The sequence below is a fragment of the Staurois parvus genome, unplaced genomic scaffold (genome assembly GCF_062004578.1).
Source record: "Staurois parvus isolate SC_StPar_1 unplaced genomic scaffold, SC_StPar_1.0 ptg000013l, whole genome shotgun sequence".
Lineage (NCBI taxonomy): Eukaryota > Metazoa > Chordata > Amphibia > Anura > Ranidae > Staurois > Staurois parvus.
The window spans coordinates 16,022,307-16,047,825 of NW_028317809.1; the positions used below are offsets into that span (position 1 = coordinate 16,022,307).

A 25,519-nucleotide genomic window follows, 5' to 3' on the forward strand; every position below is an offset into this window, starting at 1 on the left:
ATTAAAACAAAAATGGTTTCAAATTAAAGTTTCTAAATATATTGGTGTACATGGACTTTAAAATTATGAAAATATGATGAAAGTCCTTTAGGATGAAATCAGGTCATTACCATAACCCACAAAATGCATCTAAAAAACAAATCGTCCAGAGGATAGGAAAAAGGTCCAGGTAATTACTGAAATAAAATTGAACATATTTAGGAACTCTATTTTTGACATGTTTGTCATTTTAAAAGCTGTTCATACTATAAATAGACTTCGGCGGCAGAGTATATAAAATGCTCAAAAAGTAATAAATGCTAGAGAATCTGCAAACCAGCTTACTGCTTTTTCAGCTAACATATGTATAAACTGTTGCTCCCAAATCCTGGTGGTAAGACCTACTACACAAGTGTGTGGGGAAAAAGGCTTTATGGCATCAAGAAATGTCACTAAGTTAACTTTACAGCAGAAGCCAAACAGTTTAAAGGAGGTATGCTCAGCCTTCAAAGTCCAGTTCTGAAAACCCCTAAAAGACAGCACACGATTGTTCTAGAAGCAGCAATGTGGCTGCACTAAATAGAACACACTAGACCGTACGTTATGGACTACTCTGAATACATACAAGGACACTCTACATCTAGCAAAACTATTTCTTTATTCAAAATTAATATCAAGAATCCGATTTCTTGGGAGTACAGGACAGAAAATATTGAGTGTTAAACCACAGGCTATATGCAGCTTACTGCAGGTGAATGAACAATAGCAAAGCAAAAAAAAAAAACCTGCAGTGGCATGCCCTATATAATCCCTCCCACTTTAACTTGGCCACACTTTTCTAGCAAGCAATGGGGAGATCATAAAGAAGAGACTTTTATACTGTACGATAACGAATTTACTGAAAAGCCAAAAATTAAGTTTTTTTTTTTTAGTTGTACAGTACTGGACACAGATCTCTAGTTTGATGGGAAATCCAAAAGCAGTCCAACTAAGGTGTGGGCAACACAGCAAACAAACAAATGCCAATAGGCCCATGTTATCAATAGGTCAAGGAAGGCTCTTGCAGGTTTTTATTGCCATTTGTGCACCAGTTATGGAGAATTACCCTCTCAATTTGTCCTGTTTACCATTATCATTGAAAGTAAAAGAAAAGCTCACATTATGGGTTATCCCCAGAAACGTTATATAAGGGAAATATTCCAATGCGGACACAGATTCTGGTGACCTGGGGGTCCCTATGGATTCCCTTAATTTGAAGGCATTTTCACTCACTTCCTGTTTTGGCTCTGTGACCGGAAGTAAAAGGTAAATCTCCCCAGTGGGACACAGATGGCAAAAAAAACAAAAAACAAAAAAAAACAAAAAACACCTTTTGCCTGTAGTTCTACTTTAAATGTACAATACTGTACCCAGGCATGGGTTTATCAAGACTACAGGAGGCACAAACACTACAACTGAGCTGTGGGCAACAAAGCAAACAATGCCAACAAATACAAAATAAGGGAGGAAGATTCCCAAACTCGAAGAAGCACCATGTGGTCAAAGCTCATATACATCCCCCAAATTAGTTTAAATCTAAAAAAAAAATGTTTATAACCAAAAAATATTTTTAGTTTTTTTTTTACATACTGTCACTCTAGCAGTACAGTGTCACCATGGTGACACTGTACTACTTGTGGGGGGTGATGAAGATTTTTTTTTTTTTTTTTACACACACAGATTACACCCATAAAGGCTGTAAAAAAACCAATCATTTCTCCTTCTCTGGCTGCATTCTTGCAGCCATTGAGAACTACTGTGCGAGCTGTCACATGGTACAAGGCTGTTATGAATAGCCTTGTACCATGTGACCTCTGTGATCATTCACAGATTTCACACGTAGTAAGCAATGATGTCAGGAAGTGACATCTTGCTTACTATTCTGCATGTGATCACTGATTGGTTAATCAGTGATCACATAATCAGGACCTCGCACAGAGGTACCATACGACGATCACTGTTCCACTGTGTCCGGAGGACACAGCGGGAACCGGATCGCGGTGCTGCGCGTTCCCAGGGAGCGCGCACAAGCAGGGGGCGGGGAGGCAGTTTATAAATGGCACTGCCACCGTCTGGCCGTTTATATACAATGGCCGGACGGGAGGTAGTTAAAAGGTTAAGCTATCCTTTAATTCACCAGCAGGTGCAATTCCTTCTATGGTTTCTACTATGCAGTGTAGAGATGCATGTGTGGAGAGGTAGGATATTATTTCTTCCCACATGTTGACCATGTCAAGAACACTGCTTTGATTGTCATACACCCATTTAGATTTCTCTGTTATTCTGGAGGAAATTCTTTCATTAGACATTTTAACAGTTCTTGTACTTCTCCAACCAAATTAAGTACACCAAAAACTATGCATGCACAGCTTTCCATACTGTATAGAGATTTTCTTCTGGCTAGTGAAAGCAAGCATATGATAATGTTGCAGCAGACTAATCTGAGACCTGATAAGAAGCAGCTGAGGATCAGAGTCTGTATTAACACAACATTACTTCAGCTAATTGCAGTACAAAAAAAAAAAAAAGTCCCATTCTTTTGAGGTGTAAGATGACCGTGGCACTCTACAAAGTACTAACATCAACTGAAAGAACAAGAGTGGAAAATTTTCCTGGTATCAGGGGAGGAATAGTGCCCCATTATTGGTGTCAGTGGGTGAAATGGTACTCCATTGTTGGGTGCCAGTTGGCAGAAAGTCTCATATTAAGAGGAATAGCGCCCTAAAGGGTGGATAAAGGCAAGCATAGGGCTGAAGTTTGGAGACTACCTTAGAACAGCCAAACCGTGAACACTCAGTGTGGTAGGGTTCTAGGAGGGATACCCTGGGGGTGTATCCTCAAAAACTTAAAATCAACATTTTGCCACTTTATTATCTGTTAGTTGTATAGCATGCGCCTAAATCAATTGTTTCAGTAAAGCGTAGTTAAATTGGAAAGTTGTTTTCTACAATTGACTGTAAAATTTCTACAAATTTCTTCTAAGGCAAGCTATCCAATTACCTGCTAGATTGTCAAGCATGTAGTTCAGTAGCTTTCGAATTCCATCAGGCTCCTGGTACAAACTGAGAACGTCCTGTGATAAAGGATTGCCTATAAAATAGGAAAGAAAACTGTTAAAAATTTCTGTATATGCACGGTGTAAAGTTCCAGACCTTTCCCACAATCTACAATACAAGTGAAAGGCAGTATGCAGACTCACTCAAAAAACAAGGCTTCTCTGCATCAGCAGTTACCTGCATATGCATGCACGAAACTACCAGAACACTGAAGTCTTACATTCAGGAATATGTGCAAATTGTTTGCACATGCATGACTCAATGGCAATGCACAGAAGCAACATCATTCACAAGAGTATAACCATGTGCAGAGATTCACTTGTATGGCAGTCTGTAGATGGCTCCTGCAGTTTCCTGGGTACAGAAAGTGCTCAGAAGTTTATGATGGGCAGATTTTCAGCCTCTCACCATCTGAGTCCTTACGTTACTCTAATGCACAAAGTTAAAACCTTCATTTCCTGTATGCTAGTGGGAAAGATGTAGCACACATGCTACTAAATGAACAGAGCTACAAAGGATTTTTTTTTTTGTATTAATGCAGTAATGCAAACACTACTAGCATCAATCACCAGAGTAGCAGCTGATCGCCAAATAGAACATATGGCTTCCTATGGTGTATAGAACACGAAGAGCCACATGAGCTTGTACACATGTTGGTTTGTGAGTATATAATACATCTCAGTATATGCAATAGGCTGGATCGCCCTCTGTTTTATGGTTGCAGTTTGTCCAGACTACCCCAGTCTTGAGAGGGCAGCAAAGCGTGGCATGTTCGCATAAGCCAAGATTGGAGTAAGGAAACAACAGCCTAAAGCATCTGAGTACCACATTCAAGCGTAGGAGGTTTTTGTCTGCAGAGCCAGATGCACAGGTAGTTCGAGCAGCCAATTGTAAACCACTTGGAAAATAAACTATTGACCAACACACAAAAAAGTGCTCAGGATAAAAAGTACATATAACAGCTAAAGAGGCTTGTTATTCCAGAGAACAGATTCAAAGTGAATTGGTTTCGATTAGCTCTGACCCACATGGCAGATACAATTTTCATGCACGTGACTGTTTGGTCACCCGTTTAATTCTGGCTTGCTACATTCCACCCCCATATAATTCTGTAGTTGTCAGTGAGGGATTTATTTTCATGGCACAGCATATAGTACCTTCTATATGGCTTGAGGACTTGAAACCTACTTTGGACTGTCTTCATGTGACTACAGATCCCCTACTATAACAACCAGACTTGGCCGATTGTTTATTGACTTTGCTCTGACGGATACCTGGCGATATAAAAATATCCCCACACGCAAGTGCTCTCGTTTCTTGGCGACACATGCCACCATATCCCATAGAGACTTTATAATCATGTCCTCCACTTTGGTACCTCTATTGGAAGATGCAGGATTTCACCTAAGAATACAATCAGATCACGCCCCCTACTGGCTAGCTCTGTTTAGCCCCCACAAGCAATGCCCCCCTCATGGCAGTTACACCCATATTGGCTATCTGCTCTAACAGATGAGGACATACAACGGGAGTGGCAATACTATTTTAGTGTTAACCATAATGCAGCCTCGCGGGATCAGTATGCCCATATGGTGCTATCGACACGTATAAAAACAGACTGAAAGCCTCTTCCAAAATTTATCCTACGACCAAACGTCTTCCCTGACAATCAGTTTTCTCCCTTGAAAACTCTGCCGCACTACGCTCGTCTTGTTCAACAACTGCATTTTGGAAAGGCTAGGCAACAGCTTTTTTCAGCAAGCAGTATAATTTTGAACAGGGGGAGCAAGCTGGCATACGGTTGGCTAATTTGGTCCATCAGAATTCACAGCTGGCAATGGTCATCACCTTGTTGGACTCCAGGAGGTACCTGAACTACTGATCCATCGATCGCTGCAGAGTTTTGTACATACTATGCCTCTTTATACTCCCAGGTAACGGTCACAGCTCAGGAAACCCATTCTTGCAAGGTATACCTCTCCATCGGTTGACCGATTCCCAGAGGGATATCCTTGAGGCCCCCCATCTCTGCGGGAGACGTCGCCACTATTTCTACCCTGGCCCCTGCCAAGGCTCCAGGTCAGGACGGTCTCCCACTATGTTTCTATTCCAAAATATTCGGAAGCTTTAATTCCAGAACTGCAGTCCCTCTATGAATGAGTTTTCAAGAGGGGAGTCCTGCCGGATTCTTTGAGAGAAGCCTTGATTATAGTGATTCCCAAACCTGGCAAGGACCCTTCCTTCCGAAAATCCTATCACCGCATCTCCCTATTACAGGTAGATATTAAGAACCTGGCTAAAATTCTGGGCTTACACCTTAATCAGATTATCCTGTCTTTCATACACCCTGATCAAAAGGGATTGATGCCAGGTAAAAATACCACCATGAATACTAGCCGGCTATATATGAATATTCAAGCTTCTCATAACGCACTGGGTACCACTGGGCTGTGGTGGCACCGAATGCCGCAAAGGTGTTTGACTCTGTGGAGTGGAGTTACCTCTGGGATTGCCTAGTGGGATTTGGTTTTGGTTCCAGTTTCGTTAGATACAAATGCTGTATTACTCCTATTGCCAGGGTAGCTGTAAATGGGTGGCTATCAAACTCCTTTCTCCAGGGTCAGGGGACCCGACAGGGTTGCCCCCTCTCCTAGTTACAGTAAGCACTCACGTCAGAAACCTTAGCTATTTCGCTCAGACTAAATCCTGTATTAGGGGCCTCCAGATGGGCTCCCTAGTGGAAACCATAGGAATGTACAGATATGACATTCTACCTGGAGGATACAGGCCTCTCTTTACAGGTCATTGAAGACTTTGGAGCACACTCTGGGCTGCGTATATCAATTGGAGTAAGTCACAGATCCTCCCTCTAGACGTCTATCCTCTGTCATACATTTCTGGTTCCCTGCCTCTGCGCACAGTCTCTAACTCAGAATTTAGGGATTCACATAACCAGGGATCTCCGTAGCTATCCTAATCTTAACAATGAGACATTATTTACCATCCTGAAGGCATGCACTTAATCCTAGGCAAGAGTCCCACTGGAGGTCATGGGGTTGAATTAATCTAGTTAAAATGATCCTTCTGCCCAATTTACTATATGTGTTTTGGCATCCCCCTGTACGATTACCTTTGAAAACCTTTAAAACACTTAAAGGAATCCTCAATTCATTTATTTGGGGTTTGAGTAGGCATAAGCTCCCCTGGCTCACACTTCGATGTCCCTCTACGATGGGCAGATTTTCATTCCTATTTGGTGGCACAGCTGTCTCATTTCTACCACTTAGATAAATCTGAGGCCTCTCGGTATCAGGCCCTAGATGGTCGGCGACAATGCTGCACATTATTTTCCCCTCTACAAGTGGTGTTAAGAGGCAGTGGGCACTCCAGAGTGCCCCTGCAATTCGCGAAACGTTATTGCACCATCATAAACGCATTTGGGAGCTTGCTCTCAGACAAGTATACGCCCCTTCCCATCACTCATGTCCCCCTCTGGCACATCCCTTGGCTGGCTGAACTCGTCTATACCAGGTACTTACGCCATCCGGGCCCAAGCCATTCCCGGATGTTGGGCCACTGGAAGCAGAGGACTGGGAGGAGCTATTGGAAGGCACCAAGCTGGTCTCACTAAAGACTACCTGATAGACTTACCCAGCTTTATATAGTGCACCGAGCTTACCTCACCCCACTTACAGCCTCTAGATTTCACCCTTAACAGAGCCCCTTGTGCCCCCGATGTCTAAGGAAGGCAGGTACCTTTTTTTCATCTATTAAGGTCCTGTCCAATTATTCAGGTGTATTGGGAACAGATTATCAAGTATTTGCATTATCACATGGGCTCTCCTCAACAATTAGATCCCAAATAGTATTTGCTTAGCCTCCGCTTGGATCTGCCTGAGGACAAGTTCCTGGTTACCCTGCTACGAGAAGCCATTTTTAGTGCCCGGAAAATAGTAGCGCACCATTGGATGCAGGCGACACCTCCTACCCTTCAGGCATGGTTGATTGAAGTTAACTCAACACTTCCATATGAGAAATTGATTTATATACTAGGGGTTGCCCCATTAAAATAAACAAAATATGGGATAGATGGCTTGATACACCTACTACTTGTGTGACTTAATTGAGCAGAGGCACTTTAGACCGATTTGCCCTGTCGCTCCTTACAGATTTCCTCCAGCCTACATTCTGGTATAGAGTATCTGAAGTTATTGTAATATTGTTTTAACAATGCTGTTTTTCTGGTTCCCTCAAATTTTATATGGACTTTTCCCTGTTGTAGAGTATCACTTACTGTGCAACTGTACCTTTTTGCTAATAAAGTTTTTAAAGTTAAAAAGGTTATCTTTGTCGTCATTCTTTATAACATTTCAATATAAAATATTGCAAAATTAAAAAAAAAAAAAAAAAAAAAAAAAAAAAAAAAAAAAAAAAAAAAAAAAAAAGAAGAAGAAGTAGGGCCAACGCTCTTTTGCCCCTACTTCTCCTGTAGATCAAAGGAGTGCACTTAGTTCTGTGACCCATGATGTCACTGAGCAGTTCCAGACTCTGGAGAGATCCCGACTTTAAAGTCAGTATCGGCCCAGATGCTTAGACCAGCAGCTGGCTCAGCTCCTCAGTGTGCCGCTGACAGCCTGAGCCAGCCACTCCCACCCCCTACACAGCCCAGCATTCCAGTGAGCACCAGAGGGGCAGAGCAGAGTGAGTCACCAGCTCTCTGCTCAGTGAAAACAGAGAACCAAGTGATCAGCATTCTTTGATTGCTCAATTCTCAGTTTTACAGGCAGCGGGGAACAGATGCTATATCCACCTAGGCGAGTATGATTTGGGGGGGGGGGGGGGGGAATACACACACGTCTCTTTAAAGTGTTGCTGAATGGCAGCCAACCATTAAAATCAAGTTTCCAGTTCTGCTAGACTGGCTAAATTGTGTGGCAGAGCTGTCAGAACCAAGTTGGCAGAAATACAAATATTTTGGCAGGTAAATGTAGTTAACCTGTGTATCTAGTGCTTTGCCTAGATTTCAGCTTTGGAACTGGGTATGTAAGGCCCATGTTCAAATCCAAGTCTATGCCCTAAAACTGCAAGGCCTGACTTGCATCCTTATGATAGGGTTGGTATGCAGACCACTGCACAATGGAAAAACTATTGCTATTTTTCTGATGAGGTAGTCATTTGCACGACTATTCATATTTATAACATTCACACAGCTGAAAAGACATTGGGGCATCAGACAATACCACAATTATAAAACACTAGAATTTTTCCAGTGTCACACTACATAAACCTGGAGGGAAAAAAAAGTCAAGTGTAATGTGACACTATGCAATATATATTAAGCATATACTGCAAGTAACAAATCAAAAGACACACAATTAACTCACCTTTTAACCCCAGGGTCTGAAGCCTGAACAGTCGCCCCAGTTCATAAGGTAAAACCCGTAACAGATTGTTATTTAAAAGCAATTCCCTGTAGGAGAAAACACATTTAAAAAAAAAAAAAAAAAAAAATCATGGTAAATCTAAGGAGGAAGAAAAATATAAAAAAAAAAAAAAAAAAAAAAGAAAAGAAAAGGGGGAAGAGGAATAAAGGGCATTCAACAGAGAACTGTAGGTGATATTAACTTTTAGGTTGCCAACCCAAACAAATTTGAAGAGCTTAGCTGTCCTGAGATGTGGCCACAGTTCTTTAAGCTCGCCCACCCCCATTTTTACAAAAATACTTACTCAACATAACTAAAGTCTAGGAAGAGACGCTTTGTCACCCTGAGACAAAAATGTGTCACCTCCTCCATTCCATCTCCAGAATATGGGGGAGGTGTTCGCCACTTAATAAAAGGTGAACTGTACAAAGCTGCCAAGACTATTTTAGACAACTAAAAAGGCCACACTAGATGTCTAGCAGGATCAAATGCTTTTTTTGAAACTTGGGAAAAAAAGAAAAAAAAAAAAAAAAAGAAATTTTTTCAGTGGTAATTATACCAAAAAAATGAGCATAAGATAATATTCTTTGTTATGGTTTATATACTCCCAGGTGCAACATAAGACATTTGCACTCCTGTTCTTTTTGAGACATCTTCATGCAAATAGTGCAGGAAACAAGGATATAGCCATCTCAAAAAGGAGAAGACTTATTTAAAAGAAAAGAATGAGCTAAATTGTAAAACCTTCACAAGAAGATCCAATATTACAGAGCAGTAGTTGCATACAGGGATAGTTCCAGGTTCCCTTAAAAGTTGACCATGGTCACAGTCCCCCCCTCCCTGCTTGTCAATAACCACCCCCCTTCAACTCCACTGTTGAGGACTGCCTCAATGTGCTCTCTCTGCGCTCCTAGTTCATTTTTTCATTTGCAAAGAGAAAAAAAAAAATCTGCTTTGGAAATATAGTACTCAAAGCAAAATATAAGAGCTCCGGTCTTGTGCTCTTATGCCTGCCAAATAATTTGTACACAAAACAAAAACACCACATTTTACATAAAGTGCGTGCACGCACACCAGAAGCCATTCTTAACTCACCTGAGAGACACTACGTTCCCTAGCTCTGCTGGTAAACTTCTGAGCTTATTGGAAGAAAGGTCCAAATAAACCAGATTATGGAGCTTGGCAATATCAGGTGGGATACGGGAGAGGTTGTTATCACTGAGGTGCAGCACAGTCAAGTGAGTTAAAGACCAGAGCGATGTACTTAAGCTCCGCACTCGACCTAAAGGAGGAAGACAGTTGACTGTAAACTAAACCATTGTTACTCAGGTATGTCACTCATCATGGTCACAGAAAACACTTCAACAGCTGACCTTCAGCACTTGTTTACATGCAATTAGGCACACATTGGAAAGTTTAAAACGTGAACTCTAGATTTCTGTCACTTTAAAATAGTTAATTTGGACCAAACTTCCCATCCTGCCTCCAGAACAAAATTGAGTCATGCGAATAGATGCTCAGCGACTCTCTGGACCTTTGCATTTTCTTTATGAATACAAGGTATACCTTAATTGGCTGGGGTGGAAAGGCATGGAGTCGACGTCACGATTTCTACCTGAGGCAGAGGAAGTACTGTATTCATTGATGAAATACAAGGAATCTTGTGAATGACTAATCAGTGCTTATCTAAACTCGATTCTGATCCAGGATCAGGGGGGAAGTGCCTGTCCTGTTGCTGGAACACAGCAATGTATACTGTATGTAGCTAAGGCTATATACACTTTATACAGTGCTCACAGCGGGCATATCTGTTCATGAAGGTAATAGTTAGTCTGGACCTGTTTGGTTCAAGCAACCTATTTAACCACTTGAGCTTCAGAGGATTTACCCCCCTTAATGACCAGGCCTCTTTTTGCTACTCGGCGCTGCACTAATTCAAGTGATAATTGCGCGGTCATGCAATGCTGCACCCAAACGAAATTTACGTCCTTTTTTTCACACAAATAGAGCTTTCTTTCGGTGGTATTTGATCACCTGTGTGCTTTTTATTTTTCACGCTATAAACAAAAAAAGACCAAATATTTTGAAGAAAAACAATATTTTTTACTTTCAGCTATAAAAAATATATAGTAAACTCAAAGTTAGTTATAAATTTAGGCAAAAATGTATTCTGCTACATGTTTTTGGTAAAAAAAAAATCCCAATAAGTGTATATTGATTGCTTTTTGTTAAAGTTATAGCGTCTACAAACTATGGTATAGATACTGCCATTTTACAACATTTTTTTGCTATACAGCGCTGCGCTAGTTTAACGGACAATTGCGACCTTTAAATTTATGACCTTTAAACACAAATAGAGCATTCTTTTGGTGGTATTTGATCACTTGTGCACTTTTTATTTTTGGTGCTATAACCAGAAATATTTTGAAGAAAATTTTTTTTTTTTAAAAAACAATATTTTCTCATTTTGGTCATAAAAAAATCTAAAAAAAAAACCTAAAATTTCGGCATAAATTTAGGCCAAAATGTATTCTGCTACATGTTTTTGGTTAAAAAAAAATCCCAATAAGTGTATATGGATTGCTTTTTGTGAAAGTTATAGCGTCTACAAACTATGGTATAGATAATGGAATTTACATAGCTTTTCCTTTCTGACTGCCCATCACATTTCTTGAGGTGCTAAAATACCAGGATAGTACAAACCCTCAAATGACCCCTTTTCGGAAATTAGACACCCTAAGCTATCTGCTGAGAGGCATATTGAGTCCATGGAAGATTTTTTTTTTCCCACAAGTTTCTGGAAGATGACACTTCCCCCCCTCCCCCCACACACACACGAAGTTGTCATTTAAAATGATTTATTTCTCGCACAAGCCATGGGTATATGTGGAATTACACCCCAAAATACATTCTGCTACTTCTGAGTATGGGGATACCACATGTGAGACTTTTTGGGAGCCTAGCCACATACAGGAGCCTGAAATCCAATGACCACTTTGAAAGCCTGAAGGTGCGTAACTTCCTCATTACACTTCCTCACTACCTATCACAGTTTCGAAGGCCCTGACATGCCAGGATACCCCAAACCCCCCTTTCTGGAAAGTAGACACCCCAAGGAATTTAAAAAGAGGCATGGCGAGTATTTTGCAGATCTCATTTTTTCATACAAGGTTTTGAAATATAAACAAAAAATAGAAAAAATATGTTTTTGTTTTTCTTCATTTTCCAAAAACTTGTGGCAACAAATGAGATCTGCAAAATACTTAGTGCTTTTTATCAAATTCCTTGGGGCGTCTACTTTCCAAAAAGGGGTAATTTGGGGGGTTAGGTGCTATCCTGGCATTTCAGGGCCTCCGAAACTGTGATAGGTAGTCTGGAAGTGTAATGAGGAAATAAAGCCCTTTAAAAGCCTGAAGGTGCTTATTGGATTTTGGGGTCCTGTACTTGGCTAGACTGCCAAAAAGTCTCTCACATGTGGTACCCCCATACTCAGGAGAAGTAGCAAAATGTATTTTGGGGAGTAATTTCACATATAACCATGGCATGTGTGAGCAGTAAATCATTTAAGTGACAATTTTGTGTAAAAAAAAAAAAAAAAAAAAAAAAATTATTTTTGTCATTTTCCAAAAACTTGTGGTAAAAAAATAAAATTCTATTGATTCAACATTCCTCTCAGCAAATAGTTTGGGGTGACTACTTTCCAAAAAGGGGTCATTTTGGGGGGTGGGGGCATTTATGCCCAGCATTAGATGTTTATGCCTGACATCATTCACTCTAACCACCTGAAGACCAAGCCTTTTTGTTCACATGAAAAACAAAATCAGTATTTTTTGCTAGGAAATTAATTTAAACCCGCAAACATATATTTTTTTAAAGCAGACACCCTAGTAAATAAAATGGTGGGTACTACAATTTTTTATGGCACATAGTACTCGTGCAGCGATTTTTCAAAAGCAATTTTTTAAAAAAAAAAATACACTTTTTTTTACTTTTAATGCACAAAAAGACAATATATTGGCCAATTGTTTAGTATCGATTTACTCGGCATACCGTTATCTTTTATATTTTACCAAACATGATATGCTTTAAAACTGTGCATGCCCCGTTCAATGGCGACAAACTGCAAACATTTTTAATATCCATAGGCAGCGCTTTAAAAGCCACCATTTTAGATTTACAGAGGAGGTCTAGTGTTAGAATTACTGCACTTGATCTGACATTCACGGCAATACCTCACATGCATGGTGCAACTGCTGTTTACATACCGGCACAGGGTCAAGGCTTGTGCACACAGGTGTGCGTGCATGGGAGGGGCAATTTTTTTTTTTTTTTTTTTTTAGTTATTTTGATTTTTTTTTTTTTTATTATTTTTACATTGTACCTTTCATTTTTTTTTTTTTTTAGCACTTTTAATGCTATAACAGGGAATGCAAATAACCCCTATAACTTCAATGGGCATTGTCATATATTCTTTTTTCAGAAATCTGGTGTCTATCAGACTCTAGGTATCTCCTCTGCCCTTACATGATCTAATCAAACCAAAATCGGTGTGATCAGATGCTTTCCCAATTTACAAATGGCGCTGTTTATATCCTGCGAAACTGAAGTGATGAAATGCTTGTAGCTTCTGAATTCTTAGACTATAGAGATGATTGGCACCATTCTGGTCTCCAATCAGCTCTATGGTCAGCTGGCAGAAACACCGGCTGCATTCTCAGGTTCCCCTGATGGCACGGGACTGCCCGAGAAGGCCGTGGAAGGCAGCGGGGGAGGGGGGACATCATCTCCCACTGCTTGTAAAAGCAATCTTGCAGCTAATTAGCCACTAGGATTGCTTTTACATTGAAGCCGATCACCTGCTGAAAAAAAAAAAAACGATATCAGGATGATGCCTGCAGCTGTAGGCATCATCCTGGTATAACCATTCAAATCCAGTGATGTACCAGTACGTCGCTGGTCCTTGTTGGATATATATGCTATGTTCTTTTTTTTTGTATGCAGCCAGTGGACTGAATGAAAAAATGAGAAGAAATCTCTGCCAGAAAAAGTGTGTGGTATTTCCATTAGAATATACCGCCCTGCATCCACCCACTTCTAATGGTGGGCACACATTAGGTCACACTTTGCCACAAGTGCCAGTTCCAAGATTGAATAAATGTCTAAATAGTGGCACGCTTGAATAAAAATTGTCCACGTATAAGTGGTACCCCATATGGAGAAATGATGACACCAAGTCCCAAACTATCTTGCCACTGCTCCCCATGTAGTCTGGGCATCAGGGCGGGCTCCACGTGACTATCTTTTTCCCCGTAAATCCGAAACTTATAAGTATTGCCTGTTGTCCTCTCACAGGTCTTCTACATCTTGATCCCATATCTGGCACGCTTGCAGGGGAGAAATTGTTTGAATGCAAGCAGCCAGAAAAATTAATAAGGGACTCAATGCAGATGTTTTGCTGGGGAGTATAGACATCTGCAAATTTTAGGTTAAGGGGATTTGCGAGGGGCTGAATTTTGTGGAGCCGGTCAAATTCAGGGTTACCCTGAGGATGACAGTGTATTGTTGCTGAAATGCATAAAACACATTATACTCTCATATCTATGCCTGGCCATGGCAGCAGAGAACACGGTATATTATGAATCGGGTCTGCGGACCAATACAACTGCAATTCATTTCTTTTAGTAATGCCCATGTTGAGGGTTCGGCCAAAAAAAAATAAAAAATGTAAATTTGAAAACCGTAATGAGTTTCCATGCGAATGGTCTGGCAAGGTTTGAATTTGGGTTGGCGGCAATAAATTGCTGTGCATATAAATTACTTTGATCCACAATCAACGCATACAGATATTCCGTGAAAAACAGCTCCAAAAATCAAGGAGGTATGTGAAAGACCATGATGCATTAGACCGCTGGTACTCGAAAGTTCACCAAAAAGGTAGAGCGGCACTAGTACTGGCACTCTGCTGCATATGAGAGTCATCAAAATTTACCAGCAAGTGCTAACAGAGATCAGGCCTGATTCTGCGAACACTGCGGTTTTGTGTGCAATGTATCAAGTGACAGTGACCTACTGACACTGCACTTGCTGGGGGAGAAGGGGGGGGGGGGGGATAAGCGTAGGGGCTAAACGCAGGTGTTGGCAGGTGCCGGGGCTGATCCCGCTAACGCTGTGTTTTTGGGGACGCTATACTAATGTGAACGCTAGTATAGTGCTGACCTGATCAAAGATATTGACCCGTTCAGACACTACTAGCAATGGAGGTTATTACTTTTTGTGCCAACAAAAAAAAAAGGACCACAAATTTCAAAAAGATTTAGCTCACTTTTGGTTAGTTATAAAAAATATAATAAACTCAAGGATAGTTATAAATTTAGGCCAAAATGTATTCTGCTACGTCTTTGGTAAAAAAAAAAAAAAATAATAATATCTTAATGCATGTATATTAATTAGTTTGTGTAAGAAAAACTTATAGCGTCTACAAACTATGGTATATAAAATATATTGGAATTTATACAGCTTTTACTTTGACTGCCTATCACCTTTCTTGAGGTGCTAAAATGCCAGGGCAGTAGAAACACCCCCCCCAAATTATCCCTAGACAGCCCCAAGATTTTGCAGAGAGGCATGTTGAATCCATAGAACATTTTTTTTCACACACACAAAGTTGTCACTTTAATGATATATTGCTCATGCATGCCACATGTGGAATAACACCCCAAAGCACATTCTTCTACTTCTCCTGGGTATGGGGATACCACATGAGAGACTTTTTGGCAGCCTAGCTACGTACAGGCCCCCAAAATCCAATGACCACCTCCAGGCTTTCAAAGGGCATATTTCCTCATATCACCTCCCCACTACCTATCACAGTTTCGGAGGCCCTAAAATGCCAGGATAGTACAAACACCTCCCCCCAAATGACCCCTTTTTGGAAAGTAGACACCCCAAGGAATTTAATAAGCGCCATGATGAGTATTTTACAAATATTTTTGTCACGGGTTTTGAAAAAGAAAAGAAAAATACATTTGTTTTCTTTCTTAGTTTTCCAAAAACATGTGGCAACAAAACAAAAAGCAAAATACTCACCATGCCTCTTAGCAAATACCTTGAAGTGTCCACTTTCCAAAAAGGGGTCATTTGGAGGGGTTGCTTCTACTATCCTGGCATTTCAGGGCCAACATTAGAAGCTTATGCCACACCTCACCCACTCTTGAAGACCAAGCCTTTTCTGGTCTCTGATCAGCCAGCGGATTTGCTGGCTGCATTCTCCGATTCCCCCGTGGGACAGGAGAGCCAAAAAAAAACAAAAAAAAAAACTGTGGCAGGTAGGGGGGGGGGGGGGAGAATTGTAAAATTCAGCAACTCATTGGCCAGTAGGATTGCTCTTAAATGAACGCAAGCACGTTCACACCCCAACATAGGAAGAGATGCAAGATTACGTCACTTTGCCAAGAGCTGCTGCTCGCCTGGAAAATGCGGCTAAGCGGTTGGCAAGTAGTAACATTATATTACTGTGGGGAAGGGGGTGATCAGGGATTTTTTTTTTTTCTTACACTTTGCAGGAGAAATATTTCATATAAAGTTTGCTGTCATGAATCCAACTCATTAATGAACGGTCATCAATGAGTTACGGTTTTGACAGCTCAAGATAGTGATCTGTGATTGGCTGGAGCTGGTCACATGGTACAGGGTGCCGTGATTGGCCCCATGCATCATATGACAGCTGTGGGCCAATCACAGATCACTAAGAGGAGAAGCAGAGCTGTTATGAGATTGATTCATAACAGCTTTGCTTAAATTGTGATCATGTGATCGCATAACGATCACATGATCAACAGGTCCCACAGCAGTCACGGTTGGGGAGCGCTGCACGCCCAGCACCCCCGATTGGTACGCGCCGCACCCCCTTGTGTTGGTACAGCCAGAGTGACTTACAGGTACGCTGCTTTGCCTGTAGCTGCTGCCAGGCCGCAGTACACTGCAGTCAGGCTGTCGGAAAGCGGTTAAAGTGACAAAGCTGGAATTCAGCTTTAATTTACTTTACATTGTAGAAAAACGTGTACTCACAGCAACCCACGTTCCTTGCCCTCACAAAATAACTGAGACCATCTACTTTCTTTACACACTTTAAATAGACAAATAAAATTAGGTTTTGTATTCTAAAATAGAAATAAAATAAATCTGCTATCATGCTTGATAATCAAAAGCAGCTAGCACACACCTGTGATACTAAAACAAAATATAAGAAAGTACAGTGCTAATGAAATATGAATACAATACATCTAGTGATATACAGACAAATGAACGGAAAGGGAAAGAAAATCCAGCACACTGTCTAGTAAAATCACCACTGTGTACATACAAACACTGTTGAGGCGCACAGTGTTAACCCTTTGATCGCCCTAGATGTGTAACCCATTCCCAACTAGTGTCATTAATACAGTGACAGTGTATATTTTTTAGCACTGATCACTGTATTAGTGTCACTCGTTGCCAGTGTCAGACTTCCTGCCACAATATCAAAAGTCCTGCTACAAAGATGCTGATCACTGCCATTACTAGTATTGGAAATAAAATATATATAAAATCATATTTGGCCCCCCACGTGCTTGTATGCATGCCTGACATCGGGAAATGCTCCTAAAGAGACGACAGATGGTGTCCTGGGGTATTTCCCTCCAGATCTGGGCCAGGTCATTACTGAGCTCCTGAACAGTCTGAGGTGCAACCTGGCGGCATCGAGTGCACAAAACAGGATATCCCAGATGCGTTCTATTGGATTTAGGTCAGGCGAGCATGGGGGCCATTCAATGGTATCAATTCTTTCATCCTCCCAAAAACTGCCTGCAAACTCTTGCCACATGAGGCCAGACATTGTCGTGCACAATGAGGAATCCAGGACCCACTGCACCAGCATAGGGTCTGACAACGGGTTTAAGGATTTCATTCCGATATCTAATGGCAGTCATTGTCTGGCCTGTAGAGGTCTGTGCGTCCCTCCATGGAAATGCCTCCGCAGACCATCACTGACCCACCACCAAAACGGTCATGCTGAATGGTGTTCCAGGCAGCATAACATTCTTCAAGGCTTCTCCAGACCCTTTCACGTCTGTCACATGTGCTCAGGGTGAACTGCTCTCATCTCTGAAAAGCACCGGGCGCCAGTGGTAGACATGCCAATTCTGGTGTTCAATGGAAAACACCAATCAAGCTCTGTGGTGCCAGGCAGTGAGCATAGGGCCCACTAGAGGACGTTGGGCCCTCAGGCCACCCTCATGAAGTCTGTTTCTGATTGTTTGGTCAGAGACAGTCACACCAGTGGCCTGCTGGAGGTCATTTTGTAGGGCTCTGGCAGTGCTAATCCTGTTCCTCATTGCATAAAGGAGCAGATACCTGCCCTGCTGATGGGTTAAGGCAGTGTTTCTCAACTTCAGTCCTCATGGACCCCCAACAGGTCATGTTTTCAGGATTTCCATTATTTTGCACAGGTGATTTGATCAGTTTCACTGCCTTAGTAATTACCACAGCTGTTTCATCTGAGGGAAATCCTGAAAACATGACCTGTTGGGGGTCCATGAGGACTGGAGTTGAGAAACACTGGGTTAAGGACATTCTACGGCCCTGTCCAGCTCTCCTATAGTAATTCCTGTCTCCTGGAATCTCCTCCATGCTCTTGAGACCTTCTCTCAATGGCACGTATTGACGTACCATCCTGGAGAAGTTGGACTGCCTGTGCAACCTCTGTAGGGTCCAGGTATCGCCTCATGCTACCAGTAGTGACACTGACCCTAGCCAAATGCAAAACTAGTGAAAACCGTCAGAAAGGAGGAGGAGAAAAAAAAAAAATGGCATCGGCCTCCACCTGTAAAACCATTCCCGTTTTGGGTGTCATCTCATTGTAGCCCATCTAGTGCACCCGTTAATCAGTTTCAGCCACTTTTGGTGTTAATCACCTGCGCTACTTAACTGATGAGATCAATATCCCAGGCGCTTAACTGACTTGATGCTATACACTGATAAAAAAACAAAAAACAGTGTTACTTTAATTTTTATGAGCAGTGCGCACGCACACAAATTTGTAGATGCCAAATTTTGCACAAAGCAATATAAGCTTATTGGGATTTTTTTTTTTACCAAAAGATATGTAGCAGAATACACATTGGCCTAAATTTATGAAGAAATTAAATTTTTTCATTGAATAGGTTTTCTAGCAGAATGTACAAATTTTTTTTCTGTCTACAAAAATGGTCGCAGCACTGTATAGCAAAAATTGCCAGGTCATGAAGGGGGGTAAATGGGAGTAAATCTCACAAGGGTAAAAAGGTTAATTGCAGGAATAATCTTCCTCTCAGACTTTAATGATTAGCCATGATACCATCTTCAGCTATACATATTGGGCAGGGCCACAAGGTGTGATGTCACATTTACAATCTAATGCCAGACTGGATGGCATTTGTTACATGGGAGCTGAAATGTTTATAAGTGGATTCTATCCATTTCTGTGAGTGAAGTGGCGATACTAATAACCAGGTTATTTTCTTCAATTGTTTGTATAACACTAAAATGTATTCTATTTAGATTTTATTAGCACTGCATGCTGTTCCTATATTTAGTTTTGTACTCTGTCAATAAGGTAATAACCTACACCTCAAAATTAAAATTTCCCCCTCCTTCCACCCACAACAATTGGGTAACAAAAACATAATATAGGATCCCCCAAGCACTAGGGAATGGTTTCAAAAGGATTAGTAGTGAAGGAAAGCTGGGTGGGCTATCAAGTGGCACATTCCTAAATGGATCTAGACAGCAAGTGTGACTTTCTCCCTATCCAAAGCCCAGAAGAGGGCACATTGTGGAAGTACATGTGAAACCTTTGAATCCCCTTTCCATTACCAATGCATACAAGTCTGAAAGGATTCCATCTCTCTCTCTCTCTCTCATTGGGAGTCTTCACTTTCCCGTTAGGGATCCCAGCAGGGGACAGAATGTTCCCAGACAAAGCATGACCTTATTAGAAGGTGCTGGTGTTCCAGACTGGTAAAACTGAGAAGGGAAACCAGTTCACATTGCATATATAAAAAAAATATGACAATCCCTTACAATACTAAATGCATAAGACAAGGATTTTGGCATATATAAAAAGGAGACAATCAGCAGGTTATAAAAATGAATAGTGCAGGAAGAACCATTTTCCCACTGAAGAACAGATGTTGGTTAAAGTCAATAAATGCAACTTGTCAAATGTACAGGCAAAATCTGTCTATAAAACATGCCTCTCAGTGAAACCACCACAAAAAGAGCTCTTGCAATTAAAGCACAGCTTATTTAAAGTATGCAATGCTAATCAAACATTTATTGGAACTGCCACAAAACTGCACAAGTCTTATTGTGCTGAAATTAAAACAACCAGCTTACCGGAGATCTCCAATTCGTCCCAGTGAGACTTTTTACCATTGGCCACCTCTTCTGCTGACATAATTGTATAAATTCTACGAGGATCAGGTGGGTCATATTTTTCTTTTGGCATCCCTGTTAGTCTAGAATGAAGAGAAAAAAAAAAGTCACTAAAGATCCCCTTCCACAAGGGCAACAGCAGTGGTGTTTGTACAAGTGGGTTTGGGATTCAATTTTAAAGGGACATTTAAAAATAGAATTATAATTATGAAAAAATGGTTAAACTTCGTGGCGAAAAAACGAAAAAAACCAAACAAAAAAAAAAAAAAAAAAAAAAAAAAAAAACTTACCATAAAATCCTTTTCTCAGGGTTCATTGAACGCCATAGGATTCAGAGACATTTGGTTTATACCACCTCCTATAGGAGGATTTGAACACTGGCAAATACAAAAAGGTTCACTTTCATTCACTGAGGAATTCAGATATTTTTGGGACTTTCAAAAGTAGTCCAGAGGGGTGGGCACACAGCAAACAAAAGGCTAACCGGCCCAACTATAAAGCTCTAGGCCCTAATACCACCATGTCCTTGTGTAGGACTGGAAAAGTCTTAAAGATCAAAGCCATTAGATCTTGCAGTGGTGGGAGGCACATATGCAAACTGTTGTAATTCCTACACTGTTCACCTGATTTGGATGTAAATACCCTCAAATTAAAGCTGACAGTATGCAGTTAAAGCCCATCTTGTTTGTTTAATTTCAAATCCATTGTGGTGGTGTATAGAGCCACAAATGTTAGAATTGTATCGATGTCCCAATATTTATGGACCTGACTGTATAAGCAGCCTAATCAATGAACGAACATCTGTCTTTAAAAAGAAAAAAAAAAACAAAAAAACACAAGTGCTAGGATCAAACCCTTAGTAGCAGAAGTCAATAGTTAATCTGAGCCCAATTGTAATTGTAGGAGTTTGCCTTCACTGTGAAGAAGAAGTGAGATAGAAAATTCCTCTAAAGTGAGGGAATCCCTTCTGATAGCAAGAACCAGTGAAGATATCCCTACAATACCTGTTCTAGGGACAAACCAAAAATCTGGGATTTATCTTTCTGAAAGTGCAGCAAAATTGAGACATATTAGAAATATAAGGAAAAGCACAGGTAACCCACATGAAAACTGCAGGTACACTGCAGAAGCACATTGGATCAGTGTGTAAGGGGCCTTACAGAAAAACTAAAACATGGAACACCCTTTATTTTGATGCACCCGGAATTTATTTAACCAGTTTAAACTGAAATTTCAGCTGGACTGGAGTACAAATTCCAGACAAAATCCTTACCAAGTTTAAAGCATCAAATCGTTTCTTTGCCTCAAAAGTAACTTCACATCATACAGGCGCTCTGATGTCCTGCCAATCTGCTTGTTTGAACGTGGGGATTTGTATAGCCACAAGCTTTGTACTATTAATGACCAGGAGGAGGAGACACTACTGCAGCATTTATATCTAAGCTCTCCACATCAAAAAATACATTAAAAATGGCACCTGTTTACACCTGAGTGTTAAAACTTCTGATCCTTGAAAAGTACAGAAGATTCTGTTCAGGCAGATTGGAATGTTTTTGACCCCACAGACTTCAAAACAGAGGTCCCGTAATAAAATATATGGTGCAAAAAACATGCAATTTCACCCCAAAGAAGCTCCAGTACAGCAAATTGCTCCAAAAAACGTAAAACACACACACACACACAATTTTAAAATCACTTGTCAAATGTGATACCTTTCTATGCTCTCTACCTGTACTGCATATCAGTTATTGCTCCCAGACTGCAGATAATCAAGTATGATTTGTGCTTTATTATCTGCAGGGGAGACCTAGATCCCCTGACATATTATACACACACAAAATTCCAGGTATGAGCCAGTCCAGCTGGACATAGGAGGGCAACCCCTGAGCTCCCAGTAACAGGCGGAGTGACCTGCCCATTTAATACAAGCGTAACATTCAGTTCTAAAGACTGACAATTATATCATAGTCCAAACATCAAGTGGGGAGGAGGGCACATATTTCAAATTGCATGTCTACAGAACCTGCTCAATAACCACACATGCATGTTATTTTTTTTACAGTGGGTAAACTGGATAAACAACTTCATTGGCCAAGAAAGCTAAAACAAAAAGCAGTTCCATAAAGGAGAGGAACAATAAAAAGTATTGATCTGTAAGAGAAAAAAAAAAACCCAAAACACACACCACACAAAATCAGTTAATGGCAGCATCACTATTCCACCTTGGGAGATTAAGTACCTAAAAAAACAAAAGCAACGGATGCATATTTATAACAAGTTTCAATTATTTGATTTGTCACTATGGAGGAGGGGGGGAAAAAAAAAAAAATTAAAATTGGTAATGGGCATTCAGGCCGGCAAAATTTGGTTGATTCGGCAGGTACCAGACGAATTATGATCCATGGGCTGGACAATTTTAAGAAAAAAAGTAAACAAATCAAACAAAAACACCACAAAATCTACCCATCAACTTCCATACCAGTCTGTTGGATTTTTTGTGATCGACAGTGCCTTCTGGTGGCACAGATATACCCCCACTGTCTGAATACAATAGCTCGATCCACATTGATATGGATGGGGGCATCTGGTCTTTTTCCGTTCAACAAAAAAAGAAAAAAGGATGGGATGCCTTAGGCAAAAAGCATTCAGCCTGCCATAACTACCTCCCATGTTATGTAGAACTCCATGATTGACTGAAATCCAATAAATGAAAGAAGGCTAGGGGCAGTAATGCTTGAAGGAAGGCACTAGATGCTGGATATTACCAGCAACAAAAGTGAAGCTCAGTGTGCAGTGAAAGAATAGTAAGCATTTTCCGTATAGGAGAGGAACCTGTATAACTGTGCATGGCTGTGGAGAAGACTAAAAACACCTTTAAACTACCATTACAGTCACTAACTTACTTGTAACAATGTCCCATTGTCCTGAAAGCTAAAGGCTCCTGATGAAATAATCTCATCCTCTTTACAGTTATGAGCTTCTGGCACTGTAGGGGTAGCTTTAAGCTCAAACACTGCAATGCATTTCAGAAGCTCCCGCCAGTGACCCACTACTTCTCCACTTACAAAAGTTAATCGATTTCAACAATAGTAACATGGTGATTGAATTGGGAAAGGGTAGACAAATTACACCCCCCCCCCCCCCCAAATTCCAGAATAGTGCATTCTGTGAAAACAATGAAAGCCCTTTTCAAAGGGAGGAGAGTGCGGGCTGCATTGGGAGCTTCTGATATGCATTGCAATGTTGGGCCTGAGCTCTTAAAGCCACTGCTGTCAGAACACACTGATCAGTGGCTGTACCATGTAGTTGTATGAAAAAGTATCCTGTGCTATTTTGTATTGCTTCATTTGTGTGAAATCCCTGTGTTCCTGCCAGTCCCCCTGCTTTATTATTAAAAACTGACCACACTAAGCAGGAAAACACGCCATGGTCAGGTTTCCAGCTGTGCTGGAAATTCAGTGTGTTTGCCTGCAATGATCAAACTCATCCTGACACACCCCCAACCCCCCCCAACTAATCACTGGGAAGACCAGTGTGCTGCTGTTTCTCTCCTCCTCGCCTCTTTGTGCAGCAGAGAACAGAGGGTATCTGATCACTTTTTAAAAAAGGAAAAAAGCTTTTTTCAAATATATCTACAGACAGTGTTTTGCCATTCACTTCTAATTTTAAACCGAATGGGTTGTTTTACAAGATGAGGTTTAACAATCACTTTACCTGACCAACATTTTTTAACAAAGGGAGGCTGGCAAGGATTTACCAATACAACTGTGTAAGGCTGGCATTAGGTAGTTCACGTCGTGACTTAAACAGATGACCATGAAAGTTTAATGATTGGGTGTGGCAATAATTTCAGGGGAGTTTCAGAGTCCTGCATATCATTAACAATACTATATTTACAGTAATGAGGCCAAGGTACAAGTGGGAAAAAAAAAAAAAAAAAAAAAAGTGGTCTGTTTACTTTGAAACACAATGGGACTTGGATGACTAAAGCCTTCAGGAACCAGTCTGTGAAACAAACAGCCACAGCTGTAAAGAAGACATTATATCCTTTAAACCAATAAATGGCCAAGTAGCTATGTCTTTGAGCAATGAGATGACAAAGTCTGTTTTCACGCACCTTTGCAGGACAAACATAGCACAGAACACAAACCAAACAAGCACTTACACTGCACTGCATCTATGAGGGCTATCTAAAATACTATATAGGCTCTGTTCACACTGTTGTGACTTGTCAATGCGATTTGACAGTTCAAACCGCATGACAAGTTGCATTCAATGGAACTATTCAAATCTGTGCAACTCAGATGTCAGAGTCGCACTGATTTGAAAAGTAGTTCCTGCACTACTTTTGGCAGTTTCAGGTGTGACTTGTAGAACATCTGTGCGACTTCATGCGCAGAGGTCTATGCAAGTCACACTGCCAAATGACTTTGAAAACGTGCAACTTTGTTTGAAGTTGCACGATTTCAAAGTCATATGCAGTGTATACCCAGGCTTAGAGTAGTAATAAACCCTCCAAACAGTAAATACATTTTATGTTGAGAGATTTATTTTTGTGTGCACAAATCACACTGACCCATACTCCCCTTAACGGGAATAATGTTTGCAGCACTACTGCATTTTGCCAGCAGGGAGCCTTCCCTGCTGGCAGAAAACAATCACTGCTGGTAGCTATAGCCACCACTGACAGTCAGGTTGTACTGAAGTCGACTTCAGTACAACCAACCTGCCCATAGATTGATCAAGTCTCGGATTTCCCTTGTCGAACTGGCCCATCTATGGAGTTTTACACTCCACTCGATGCAACAAGTAAGGGCGCTGGCAGTCTTGAAACTTGTCAAACAGTTAGGTTTAAACACTTAATGAAAAAAATGGGTAACACACAAAAATGTTAACACCTGAACTAAATTTTGCAACTTTGACAGATTGGTAAAAACTACATGTAGGCAGGTGAAACATACTGTACCTCGTAAGGACAAAATTTGACTTTTGGGGGGGAAAAGGGAGAGAGAGAACATACAGGGGTGGGCTGTATGGTGACTGGTCACGCTAATAGCCTGTGATTGGCTATGTCAGTGATCATGTGATCAAGGGCTGGCGCTTCCAGCTCCTGATGACTATGCTAGGAATCGGCACAAACCCATGTACGTACATATGCCACAACACCACTTTATATAGCGCTAAAAACACAGGCTATTTGTAAATTGTGATCAAGTAACAGACACGAACTCACTATGTGTTTCACCATTAAGAATAGAGAAGATTGAAAGCCTGTGTGTTTTGGGGGTAGAGGGGAGTCGAGAAGAAAAAAACTTCATGATATCCCACAAACTTTTGCTGGGCAAAATGGCCATTAACAACTTTTAGTATCCGAATACCATTTGCAATCCCACTACGGTATACAGTTCACAGAAAATGTATTTGCAGAAGGAACACCTTCCCACACACGTAGTAAAATACAGTATTAGCCAATACATTTAATCAGCACCTGCTAATTACTGCTCCTGCCACCAAACCCTCTATTTACACTAGAGAAGTTTGGCCAAGGCTCTTTTGGCTGTACTTCTA

General features: G+C 40.9%; 1 protein-coding gene across 2 annotated transcripts in view; it reads right to left on the reverse strand.

Annotated features, from left to right (window-relative positions):
* The window catches only part of CNOT6L (CCR4-NOT transcription complex subunit 6 like), an 89,802-nt gene that overhangs the window by 41,345 nt on the left and 22,938 nt on the right, over positions 1-25,519 (reverse strand). For both annotated transcript variants that reach the window (XM_089676187.1, XM_089676178.1), the window contains exons 3-6: positions 19,913-20,034; positions 9,593-9,779; positions 8,459-8,544; positions 3,019-3,108 (exon numbers count right to left, since the gene is read on the reverse strand). In XM_089676187.1, the coding sequence (XP_089532313.1) occupies positions 3,019-3,108; positions 8,459-8,544; positions 9,593-9,779; positions 19,913-20,024 (475 nt within the window). In that variant the 5' untranslated portion in view covers positions 20,025-20,034. The remainder of the gene's footprint in view (positions 1-3,018; positions 3,109-8,458; positions 8,545-9,592; positions 9,780-19,912; positions 20,035-25,519) is intronic.